General features: G+C 43.4%; 1 protein-coding gene across 1 annotated transcript in view; it reads right to left on the bottom strand.

Moving 5' to 3' along the window:
* LOC309550706 (uncharacterized protein) overlaps nucleotides 1–12,749 on the bottom strand; it is a 1,733,163-nt gene that overhangs the window by 1,388,971 nt on the left and 331,443 nt on the right. The window contains exon 8 of the mRNA XM_082251040.1: nucleotides 6,620–6,826. Coding sequence (XP_082107166.1) covers nucleotides 6,620–6,826 — 207 coding nt within the window. The remainder of the gene's footprint in view (nucleotides 1–6,619; nucleotides 6,827–12,749) is intronic.

Genomic DNA, 12,749 nt, shown 5'->3' with positions numbered 1-12,749 from the left:
CTAAATCCCTGAGCAGTCCCGAGATAAATTACCCCGTGGGTGAGAAGGAACTGCTTGCTATAAAATTGGCTCTGGAGAATTGGCGACATTTACTCGAAGGCACCCAATTACCAATAATTATATACACGGACCATAAAAACCTCCAATATCTTCAGACTAGCAAAACTCTCTCGCATCGACAGGTACGATGGTCACTATTCTTTCTAAGGTTTAACTTCCTAGTGACCTACACACCTGCAGATAAGAACAAAAAGGCGGATGCACTATCACAACTAACTGAAGAAAACTACTTTGAAATTCCTTCCGTTCCTATAATACCTCACAAACGCATTATTGGAGTTGTCCGTTCCTTGAAGGAAGAGGTTCTGCATGGTATAAGGTTGGATTCACCCCCACCACAACTAACTACCGATGCAGAAGGCTTCCTCTACTACAACGACAAACTTTACATACCACCTACCCTACGCACCAAGATCTTGGAATTATCGCATGATGTGCCTATGGCAGGACATATGGGTATGACAAAGACTTTCAATTTGATTTCTCGGCAATTCTGGTGGCCTGACATGAAAACATCTATATAAAAATTCGTCTCTTCATGCAATGTCTGTGCCAGGTCCAAAATTGACACTACGAGACCATCCGGTCTACTATGCAGTCTACCAATACCCCAAACTCCATGGGAGGTTCTGTCATTGGACTTCATCGTAGAATTGCCTCCTTCCAAAGGATTTAATACCATCTTGGTGTCAGTGGACCATCTGACAAAGATGGCACATTTCATTGCTATTCGCAGACTACCTTCGTCCAAACAAACGGCAGAACTCCTGATGAAACATGTCTTCAGATTACATGGTATCCCAAAAACTCTTTTGTCTGACCGTGGATCCCAATTTATTTCTAAATTCTGGCAAGAACTATGTCACATACTACGGATTGAGCGGAAGCTCACTTCTCCTTACCATCCGCAGACCAACGGACAGACTGAAAGAGTCAACCAATGCATCGAGCAGTATTTACGTTGTTACACTTCTTACCAACAGGATGATTGGTTGGATCTTCTCCCCCTGGCAGAATTTGCCTACAACAACGCAACTCACAGTACAACCAAGCAGAGTCCGTTCTACTTGAACTATGGGTTTCATCCCTCTATTCTTCCACCACGCATCCTTCCTTCAAATAACCCAGTAGCCTCAGACTATCTTACCCAAATAAAGGATTCTCTGGGTTTATTAAATACTACCATTGCACACGCTCACAGTCAACAAAAGAAGTACTATGATCTTCGTAGAAGACCTTCTCCACAGTATACTATCGGGGACCTCGTTTGGCTCTCAACAAAAAACTTGAGACTGAAGATCCCTAGCAAAAAGCTTGGACCTCTGTTCTTGGGACCTTTCCCAATCAAGAAACTTATTGGAAAAGCTGCAGTGCAGCTTACATTGCCAATGGACCTAAAAATCCATCCCATTTTCCATGTGTCGCTACTAAAACCCCATGTTCCGGACCAAGGAATAAGGCCTAATATTCCACCTCCCCCTCCTGTACAAGTTGAAGGTGGAGAAGAATACGAGATAAAAGAGATTCTGGATTCTCGTATCTACAGAAGAAGACTTCAGTACTTGGTTAGATGGAAGAACTATGGGCCCCAAGACGACACCTGGCTAAACACCTCTGACATACATGCCCCTAGATTAATCCGCAATTTTCATGCGAGATACCCAGACAAACCAGCTCCAGAGGCCTTCAGGAGCAGGCCTTAAGGGGGGGGTATTGTAATGTTCCGGTACCTTTGGTACCCTAAATTACACTTTCCACAAGTGTATGCGCCCTACCATTTACTTTTGGAAAGGTGCGCATACACCTTTAAGACTGGAGCTGTCATCACTCAGCGCCGGACTAGATGGCTATTTAAGGCGTCGGTTCTCACTCACATGTGTTCGTTCAAACACCCTTATCTGGATGCTAACCTAACTTGAAGCTTCCATGCTTGCAAGCTTACTTCGCTGACGGAACCTCGCTGCGCTGATCCCTGTATCCCGCTACTGGATCATCCGCCTCTCCTGAACCACCCTTCGGCTGTATCGCTAATAGTGCTAAGTACCCCACAGGGGAATTCTCTATAAACTTATACTAAGCTTACACTATCTAGCTCTGCATAGTAGAGACTGTTTATCACATCTGCATAAACTAGATTGCTAGCTCTTGAGACTACTGCTACTTTTCTGCACTGGGTTGATCTCTTTTGTATGTCCACCTGCTATTCTATCATCTGCTATCATACAACATTGCTAAACCTTCCTGCATCCATCTGCTACTGTCTCACCTTCAAGTGTCTATCACCTACCACCTCCACTCAACCTTCATCATTGTGTTACCACATGCATAAAGTCACGCTAAGAACCAGCTTGCTAATTGTGTGTATTTACTGGCTGAAATAAGACCTTCCACACATGATGAGTCATTGAGGTTGGGAATGGTGTCTCAGCATATCTCTTACATGACTGCTGACGTGGAACTATTTCTGCAGCTGAAAATCCACACCATATAAAAACGCAGGAGCGTTACAATCACAGGCAGTCGGCCTGGTGAACCAGTGGAGAGGAGCTGAACCCAGAGGTCCAGGAGAGCTGACTGGAGGAGTTGGGGCACTGCGAGAAACTGGAAAAAGTGTATCGTGAGTACAGAGGATCTTGCCCAGGGGTCTGCCCAAGAAGGGGACCACTCCGGAGTTTATAGTCAGTGGATGCGTGTCAGCTTTTACAGAGAAAGGGGGTACTGGAGGAGTACCCTGAGGAGAAACACAAATAGGAACACTTACCTCAGCTTCATTCAAGTGGCAGGATGAAGTAGCGGCCTTGCCGCATTCTCAAGCTAGAAGTCCTCTGAATTGTGAATAGTTCAACAGTTGGAGTATCCCACTCATTCCTTCTCCCATCCCAATAGAAGATAAAACCACAAAAACACCTACCCTTAGACTGATCATTGACTGAGCCAAGAACATAAAGTGTTAAGATTTCTGCAAGCAGTTGCTACGGGTAACCCAAGGGAATCCTTAAAGTGTGAAAATTCAGCAGTCCTCTAGGGGGCAGGGCCACACCTTATATACCATTCTTCATTTATTCAAGAAGGCTGCCGGGCCAGGGGGGGGGGGGGGGAAATCGGGGGCCCGTCCCTTGGCTCTTTCCAACCACAACCCCACATAGGCACACCCTCATTCATCCGGCTCCTTGCTGGTGAGTGTCTTAACATTTTTTTTGCCATCTCTTAGTAAATTGCGGCCTCTCTCTGTGGGATTGCCCCCTTCTCTTTCACTCTCTCATATTCTTTGCTTGCCTGACTTTCCTTTCTTCCTCTCTCATACCATCTTTGCCTTCCCTCTTTTTATCTCCATTCTCTTCATACCCCCCCCCCGCCCCTTACTACTTAGGGCAACACCATGCTAAATTGGATCTCCCAGATCTATTCTGCCCCTGCCGCCCAGGTTAAGATGAACGGTATCTTATCGGACTACTTCACAATTACGAGTGGGACAAGACAGGGGTGCCCCCTGCCCCCCTTACTCTTCGCATTATCACTAGAAACCTTTTTATGTAGAATACGCCTCCACCAGGATATCTCAGGCATGACTGTTGGGGTGACCCAGCAGAAAATATCAGCGTATCCAGGCAAAATGTTATTTTCCCTCATAAATCCCATAATTTCTCTACCGAATCTTCTTCATGAGTTTGAGGCATATGGCACTCTGTCCAATCTAAATATCAACTTTACTAAATCTGAAGCTATGGGAGTAGGCTTATCAAACCCCCTCCTCCACCAACTGCGATTTCATTTTAGGCTAAAATGGACGAACTCAGCGCTGAAATACCTGGGCACTCTCATACCACCCAAATTTTCACCCATCTTCACGCTCAACTTTCTCCCCTCCTAAACAAAGTCCGCATTCTATAAGATAAATTGAATTCTGGCCTCCATTCATGATTTGGAAGATGCAACGTTATTAAAATGTGCATACTCCCTAAGTTCCTATACCTCTTTCAAGCACTTCCAATATTCATCCCTTTGCATTACTTTAAACAAGATGACACTCTACTAGTGGATTTTATCTGGGCACATAAGCGACCTAGGCTATGTAGGAGACTGCTCTTGCTTCCTAAATGACTAGGTGGACTGGCAGTGCCAGACTTATGCAAGTACTGTCAGACTACACAATTGGGGAGACTCAGACTGGTGTCGTCATGGTGAAGCGAAGCTTTGGCCCAGACTAGAACAGGCCCAATGCAACATACCCCTCCATAGAGCTCCATCGTGCCACCATTCACTACCAGACTCCATAAGACGCCATCCCCTCATAGGTCACAGGATAAGAACCTGCTCTAAATTATTCACACAACTTTCACTTTCCCCGACGCACTCGCCACTGACACCCATACTGGAGAATCCCAGGTTTACCCCGGGCTACCAAGATAAAACATTCAGGACCTTGATGGAGTCAGGCTATTTCCAAGCCTCCCATTTTTCAACATCATCTAGTTGGCCTGCACTCAAAGACCTCATGGACTCTTCAGGACCCTACCATCTAGATTTCTGGAGGGCATCGCAACTCCATGATTTCTTAAACTCATTTCCACCTACCAGTGAACGCAACACACAACTTACACCCTTCGAAGAACATTGCTCTCAAGACAGAATACTAACACAGGTATTACCCACGACCTATGCATTACTGATCACACCCCAGGGGACTTACCAACCCCCATTCTTAGCTAAGAGGGAATGAGCTTCAGACTGTAACTTCAATCCAGACCAACAAAAATCACATCATTCCGTTTACATTTACATCATCCATCTGCATGTAAATACAACAAACCAACTTCAAACTCCTAACAAGGTGGTACCACACTCCATCAAGGTTGAGCAGATTCTTCCCCACACTCACTGATCAGTGCTGGAGATGCCAGGAAGGACCGGGGGACACTCCTACATGATTTTTGGTCGTGTCCTAAACTAGCGGAGTTCTGGAAGACAGTACGTGAAATGTCTCAGAGGTTTATAAACCGACCGCTCCCCAATGACCCTGCTCTCTTCCTTCTCCATCCCTTTAACATCACGGCCCAGACCTATAAAAACTCTGTCATTTGTCACCTTCTAAATGCTGCTAAAATGTGCATCCCTCTTAAATGGAAAAACCCACAGGCCCTGACTGTTGGCATGTGGCTCAAAAGAAATAAATAGAATGGAAAACCTTGTTCTCTCGACACGTCCCCAACACGAACGATATACCAAAACCTGGGGTCAATGGAATATATTCGTCCTCTCTGATGAAGGCTGCTCTTTCATTAAGGGTGGCAATACTAAAGAGACCTCATGTTGAGTTTGGGGGAGCTCTAAAATATTGGTGGAAAGTATTGCTGATGTAGGGCCATAGCTTTACCAATGCTAACCCTCCTACACCCCCCCCTTCCACACCTCCTTACCCCTCCCCCCCTCATCCCACCTACTTATCCTCTTCTGCCTCTCTCCAGGTTTCTTTTACTTCCCTCTCTCTTTCCACTACTTATTCACTTTACTTCTTCCTTCTTCTTCTATACATTATGCGAAACTGGAACAGACAACTCCGGGTACTTTCTAGTCCTGCATAACTCCTCCCATTAGAGGAATTGTAGAACACCTCTTATTCTACGACCAATGTAGATCTCAAATGTATAAATTAATTGTCTTCAGTGTTGTAGTGCACTGTCTCAGCATATGTCCTATAAGGAATGTTACTGTTTATTATGCCTGGAAGTTGTCTTTTATATAAATAAAAGAATTGAAAAAAAAAAAAGAAGAAGAGATCTGACATGGATCTCAACCAAACATCACTAAGTAATAATGCGATTTAAATGATGACAATTTTATTGTTTGAAACATGACATTATATTGAGGATTGGAGATGGACCTTTCATATGGTGTACATTATCTCCTCCTCATTTGTTTGGAACATGGCGTTATATTGAGGAAGGGAGATGGACCTTTCATATGGTGTACTGTATCTCCTCATTTGTTTGGAACAAGACGTTAGACTCAGGCATGGGGCAGAAGACCCAAAACTCATAACCTAGGTGCCTATATCATGCACATTTTTTTTGCCAGCCGAATCCCAGAATCTCCATAAATCCAGTCTAGATACAAAAATTGTGTCTGCAGCACAGAGAAGGAAGATTATCCGAGAGAAAAACAGGAATACAGGACGGGGAACACAGCTCAGGAAAGTGACCAGGGTATTACAGGCTGATATCACCCAGTCCCCGCCCTACTCTGGACCAATCAGTGAGCAGTATGGTTGGAGGAATGTATTTAGTGTTAATGACCCACCTGTGCTGATCTCTGTAGGAGTGTCCTCCTCTATAAATGTCCCCGTTATTCCATCCTCCTCCATAGACTGCTGATCATCCCTCACATACGTCTCTTCTTCTTCTGCTTTAACCTCAAATTCTATATCGATTGGATCTCCACTCTAAACAAAGAAAATTAAATAATATCATCTGTAAAATATAAGCTTTATTATTGTGACATCACATAAAAATCCACACATTGTCTCCATGAGTCTGTGTTTTATAATCTCTGTCTCACCAACCTTGTAACAGCGAGGGATGGTGTGACCTTCCTGTGTGGAATCCCGGGAATACAGAGGACGGGGACATCTCTCTGGTGGGTTCCTGGTATTAGGTGACTCCATCATATCCTTGTGTCCTTCTGAAAACTCCTCCATCACTCCATACTCCTCATCCTCCTCTTTATACTCTTCTTTAACATCAATATTATCATCCCCGAGGTTTCCACTCTGAATAAATAATAAAACATTTCTTGTAACAAATATACTGTATATAAATCAGAACTACCAATCATTGACAATCATCTACCTGATGATGGTGAGGGATGGTGTGACCTTCCTGTGTGGAATCCCGGGAATACAGAGGACGAGGACATCTCTCTGGTGGGTTCCCATTACTGGATCCATCTGTAGGAAACACACACACTGACTGAATACATTGTTTCTATGTGTTAATCAGATGATGGGGGATCTAGGTGGACCCTCAGTACTGCTCTCTCCTTTACAATAAAGTCTCCTCTTACCCGGTGATGTGAGGGGCGGCTGATTCTCCATCATGACGTCTTTGCAGAAGTGGATCTACAGATCCTCAAACATCAATCCATATACCCAAACAGTTTTTGTATTTAGTGGCCATCACTCACCTGTGCTGATGTCTGGAGAAGATTCCTCCTCTTTAACTTTGTCCATCATCCCAACCTCTTCCCTGAACTGCTGATCACCCCTCACATACGTCTCTTCTTCCTCTTTAACCTCATCTTTTATATCTATCAGATTTTCATTCTAAACAAACAAAATAGCAGGGAATGGTTTCTTTAAAATGTGAGCACAAATAACCTTATACCTAAAAGTGGAATATATTTTCATACAGTCAGATCACTTTTACGATCTCGACATCCATCTTCACCTACCTGATGATGGTGGGGGATGGTGTGACCTTCCTGTGTGGACTCCTGGGAATACATAGAACGGGGACATCTCTCTGTTGGGTTCCCATTACTGGATCCATCTGTAGGAAACACACACACTGACTGAATACATTGTTTCTATGTGTTTATCAGATGATGGGGGATCTAGGTGGATCCTCTGTACTGCTCTATCCTTTACAATAAAGTCTCCTCTTACCTGGGGATGTGAGGGGCGGCTGATTCTCCATCATGACGTCTTTGTAGAAGTGGATCTACAGATCCTCAAACATCAATCCATATACCCAAACAGTTTTTGTATTTAGTGGCCATCACTCACCTGTGCTGATGTCTGGAGAAGATTCCTCCTCTTTAACTTTGTCCATCATCCCAACCTCTTCCCTGAACTGCTGATCACCCCTCACATACGTCTCTTCTTCCTCTTTAACCTCATCTTTTATATCTATCAGATTTTCATTCTAAACAAACAAAATAGCAGGGAATGGTTTCTTTAAAATGTGAGCACAAATAACCTTATACCTAAAAGTGGAATATATTTTCATACAGTCAGATCACTTTTACGATCTCGACATCCATCTTCACCTACCTGATGATGGTGGGGGATGGTGTGACCTTCCTGTGTGGACTCCTGGGAATACATAGAACGGGGACATCTCTCTGTTGGGTTCCCATTACTGGATCCATCTGTAGGAAACACACACACTGACTGAATACATTGTTTCTATGTGTTTATCAGATGATGGGGGATCTAGGTGGAGCCTCCGTACTGCTCTCTCCTTTACAATAAAGTCTCCTCTTACCCGGTGATGTGAGGGGCGGCTGATTCTCCATCATGACGTCCTTGTAGAGATCCTTGTGTTCTTCTAAGAATCTTCTGAGAATCCTCCTCACCTCTCCGGTCAGGTCTGTGTTTTACTAATAGAAATAAGAGTGATGTCATGTGACCTCCCAGAATCCTCCTCACCTCTCCGGTCAGGTCTGTGCTTTATTAATAGAGATAAGAGCGATATCATGAGAGACACGAGAGAAAGCAAGTGGGGGACAACAGTGTCAGTGGGGGTAGTGGTATATAGGTGAGCAGTGTGGGAAAGGGGGTGAGGAGAGGGGAACAACAGTGTTGGATGAGGAATGAGAAGTAGGGAACAGGGGTGATAGATGGGGGTGAGGAATGAGGGACAGTGGTGTTAGATGGGGGGTGAAGAATGTGGGCCCAGTTAGTTTTGGGGCAGAGGATGGGATTAATGTTAGTAGTGACGAGGGAGGAAAGCTGCTGCATATTTCCAGAGGTGGGTGTCGGCGTCACCCCAAGCTCTGCCTCTTCCCCAGATAGATTATGAGTACCTCGGCTCTGCCTGGTGAGGGCGCTACAGGAGAGCTTGAGAAAGTTTTGCTGCTCATCCTACTTATGTGATTTCACCGGGGGACTGTAATCTGATTCTCAGTGTTATGCGTTCCTCTATTTCTGCTCCCCCAACATAAACATGGAAGGAGAACATTTTCTTTTTGTAATTATAAATTATATATAGAAAATGATATCTTATTACCTCCTCTGCTGCCACTTCCAGCTACGTCTCCTCTCTACTTCCTTCGGCCTCGCCTCTGAAATTCATATTTATAGCTGACATCACTTCCTTTGTGGACCTATATCACTTCCTGTCAGTATCTCACATCCCTTCCTGTCAGTATCTTACATCACTTCCTGTCTGTAACTCATCACTTCCTGTCTGTGCGTTCCATCTGAGAGAAGTCAGGTCACCACCTTGTGGACAATATTGTAAGGTGACCAGATTTTTAAAATGAAATCCAGGGACATATTTTTTTTTGTAAATGGTAAACTATTTTATGAGCATATTTCCTTGAAATGATATATGCGGTGTATGTGGGATGTGTTTATGGAATGATTGTATGATATATATGTTATTTGTCACATTTCGTCCATGACATAGAAAAAAAAAAAAAGCTAAAGATACTTTTTAGAATTTTTTGGTATAGGGCTACCAAATGTTAGGAAGATAAGATAGAGGAAAAACTTGGAGGGGGGGATGGGGCGGCTAAATTCAAATCCAATCCGGGCAGAAGTGATGGTGTCACCCTCTCTGCAAAAGGTAAGAAATACTGCAGAGCTGCAATGTGAAAATAGTGGTGAAACACCCGATATATAATCATAATAAAATGTAAAATATGCACATTAATTCTACTATTTATTATGATTATATATGGGGGGAGGGGGTTCGCCACTATTTGCATATTGCAGCTCTGCGATATTTCTTACCTTTTGCAGAGAGGGTGACACCATCACTACTATATTGTAATACATTGGTTGATTTGCACAGGATATTCATTTATAGGTAGTGTTGAGCGAACACGGACTGTATTATTCGGGTCCGTACCGGATAATTGGATTTTTGCTACCCGGACACGGACCCGAAAACTTTACTGTATGTTCGGGGTTTAAAATCCATGTTCGGTAACTTTATTTCCTGTTTTGTATGTAATGGCGCGCTTTTAATGGCGGGTTTTCAACAGCCAATCAACAAGCGTTTAACTGGTGTGCCTTAAGCCATCCCAGCCATGCCTACTAATGTATTAGTAGCTGTGATTGGCCATCTGAAGCATGTGACCCATGTCTTTACAAGCTCGAGAGACACAGCGCGGTGCGTCAGTCTGCTGTAGTGTAGGGAGAGAGCACACGTCATACGTGTTGGCTGCTGCTGATTAGGGACAGACAGGGAAAAACAACATTGTGCCCGAAAAGAATGCAGGGACAGGTCGGAGTGTAGGCAGGGAAAGATATTTGAGCATTTTAGGGACAGGCTGGAGAGATTTGGCAGGGACAGAACAATCGATTTTTGCTGTGTGGGGGGTGGTGCAGTGAACGATCTTTTTGCCCTCACTTGAGCCCACTGAGGAGGAGGAGGGAGAAAAAAATATATTTTTATCAGTCTGTTGTGTTACAATTACAAAGTTAAAGGAGAATTTTTTTTTCCCTTCATAGCCTGCTGCTGAGCTGCTGAGCTGACCGTGACACAAAACATAAGACACTGCTGTGTTCACATGCGCTATTGAGTGATTTTAAATTTTATATACTTTTTTCTATTCCACTATTCAATATACACCCTTTTTGGGTTAAAAAAATTAAATTGTGGCATAGTCTGTACTAATCTGCTATTTAAAAATTACAAAGTTAAAGGGGAATTTTTTTTTTTTCTCTTCATAGCCTACTGCTGAGCTGACCGTGACATAAAGCATAAGACACTGCTGTGTTCACATGTGCTATTGAAAAAACACCAATTTTTTATAATTTTTTCTATTCCGCTATTCAATCTACATTCTTTTGGGGTAATAAAATTAAATTGCGGCATAGTCTGTATCGGTACGTGTGAGATACACCTTTCAAATTTTTGGGGCGCATCTTCCACCGCCGAGGATTGCAGGGTGCTTCAGTTTGCCTCCTGTTCCGAACTCCTCCTACTCCTCATCCTGCCTTTAGGGTACAAAAAATTGTAATCGGGGCCAAGTCTGGGTTTTTACGTGTGAGATACACTTTTTTATATCATATTTTCTATTCCGCTATTCAATCTACACCCTTTGGGGTAAAAAGAATTAAATTGCGGCATAGTCTGTATCGGTACGTGTGAGATACACCTTCCAAATTTTTGGGGCGCATCTTCCACAGCCGAGAATTGCAGGGTGCTTCAGTTTGCCTCCTGTTCCGAACTCCTCCTACTCCTCATCCTGCCTTTAGGGTACAAAAAATTGTAATCGGGGCCTAGTCTGGGTTTGTACATGTGAGATACACCTTTTTATATCATATTTTCTATTCCGCTATTCAATCTACACCCTTTTGGGGTAAAAAGAATTAAATTGCGGCATAGTCTGTATCGGTACGTGTGAGATACACCTTTCCAATTTTTTGGGCGCATCTTACACCGCCGAGGATTGCAGGGTGCTTCAGTTTGCCTCCTGTTCCGAACTCCTCCTACTCCTACTCCTCATCCTCATCCTGCCTTTAGGGTACAAAAAAATTATAATCGGGGCCTAGTCTGTGTTTGTACGTGTGAGATACACCGTTTTATAAAATGTTTTCTATTCCGCTATTCAATATACACCCTTTTGGAGTGTAAAAAATTAAATTACGGCATAGTCTGTATCGGTGCGTGTGAGATACACCTTTTTAAATTTGTTTGGCGCATCTCCTTCCACCGCCGAGGATTGCAGGGTGCTTCAGTTTGCCTCCTGTTCCGAACTCCTCCTACTCCTCTTCCTCATCCTCATCCTGCCTTTAGGGTACAAAAAATTGTAATCGGGGCCTAGTCTGTGTTTGTACATGTGAGATACACGGTTTTATAAAATTTTTTATATTCCGCTATTCAATATACACCCTTTTGGAGTGTAAAAAATTAAATTACGGCATAGTCTGTATCGGTACGTGTGAGATACACCTTTTAAATTTGTTTGGCGCATCTCCTTCCACCGCCAAGGATTGCAGGGCGCTTCAGTTTGCCTCCTGTTCCGAACTCCTCCTACTCCTCTTCCTCATCCTCCCTTTAGGGTACAAAAAATTGTAATCGGGGCCTAGTCTGTGTTTGTACGTGTGAGATACACCGTTTTTTATCCTTTTTTCTATTCCGCTATTCAATATACACCCTTTTGGGGTGAAAAAAATTAAATTGCGGCATACTTTGCATATTTGACTGTGAGATACACCCGTTGTATTTGTATACTGTTTTTCTTTCAAATGGTTTTTATTGCATTTTTTCAAACAAACAGGTTAACATGAATGGAAGGGAAGGGGGGGGGGGGGGGGCAAGCAAGCATGTGCGATACATAATCACGTAATCATACAAAATTGCAAGAAAAAAACAGGAAGCAACATTTCCATTATCAGCATCAACAAGAGCATCACCTACAATCACATGTATCTGTATTGCCCTCTAGTGGCACAGCTTAATAATTTCTACAGATTATACATTCAAGGCTTTGGAACTATAGAGTACCATTGCGTCCACGGGTTCCACCATATTAGCTCTTTGTGATACCTATCATGTGAGGGGGCCATCATAAGTTCAAACGTTTTATGCAGTTGCACGGTATGAATTACCTCCACTAGAGAAGGCGGCTGGGTATCTTTCCAACATCTAGTTATATTCATTTTGGTAGCTAGAAGTATATTAATAACTAGTTTACGTAGTGCTAGAGGGATTCGGTCAATTGTCAAATGTAACAGC

This window comes from Pelophylax lessonae (genome assembly GCF_965119305.1).
Source record: "Pelophylax lessonae genome assembly, chromosome: 3".
NCBI lineage: Eukaryota > Metazoa > Chordata > Amphibia > Anura > Ranidae > Pelophylax > Pelophylax lessonae.
Note: the sequence above shows the minus strand (reverse complement) of the source record. Positions and strands in the feature narration are given on the sequence as shown.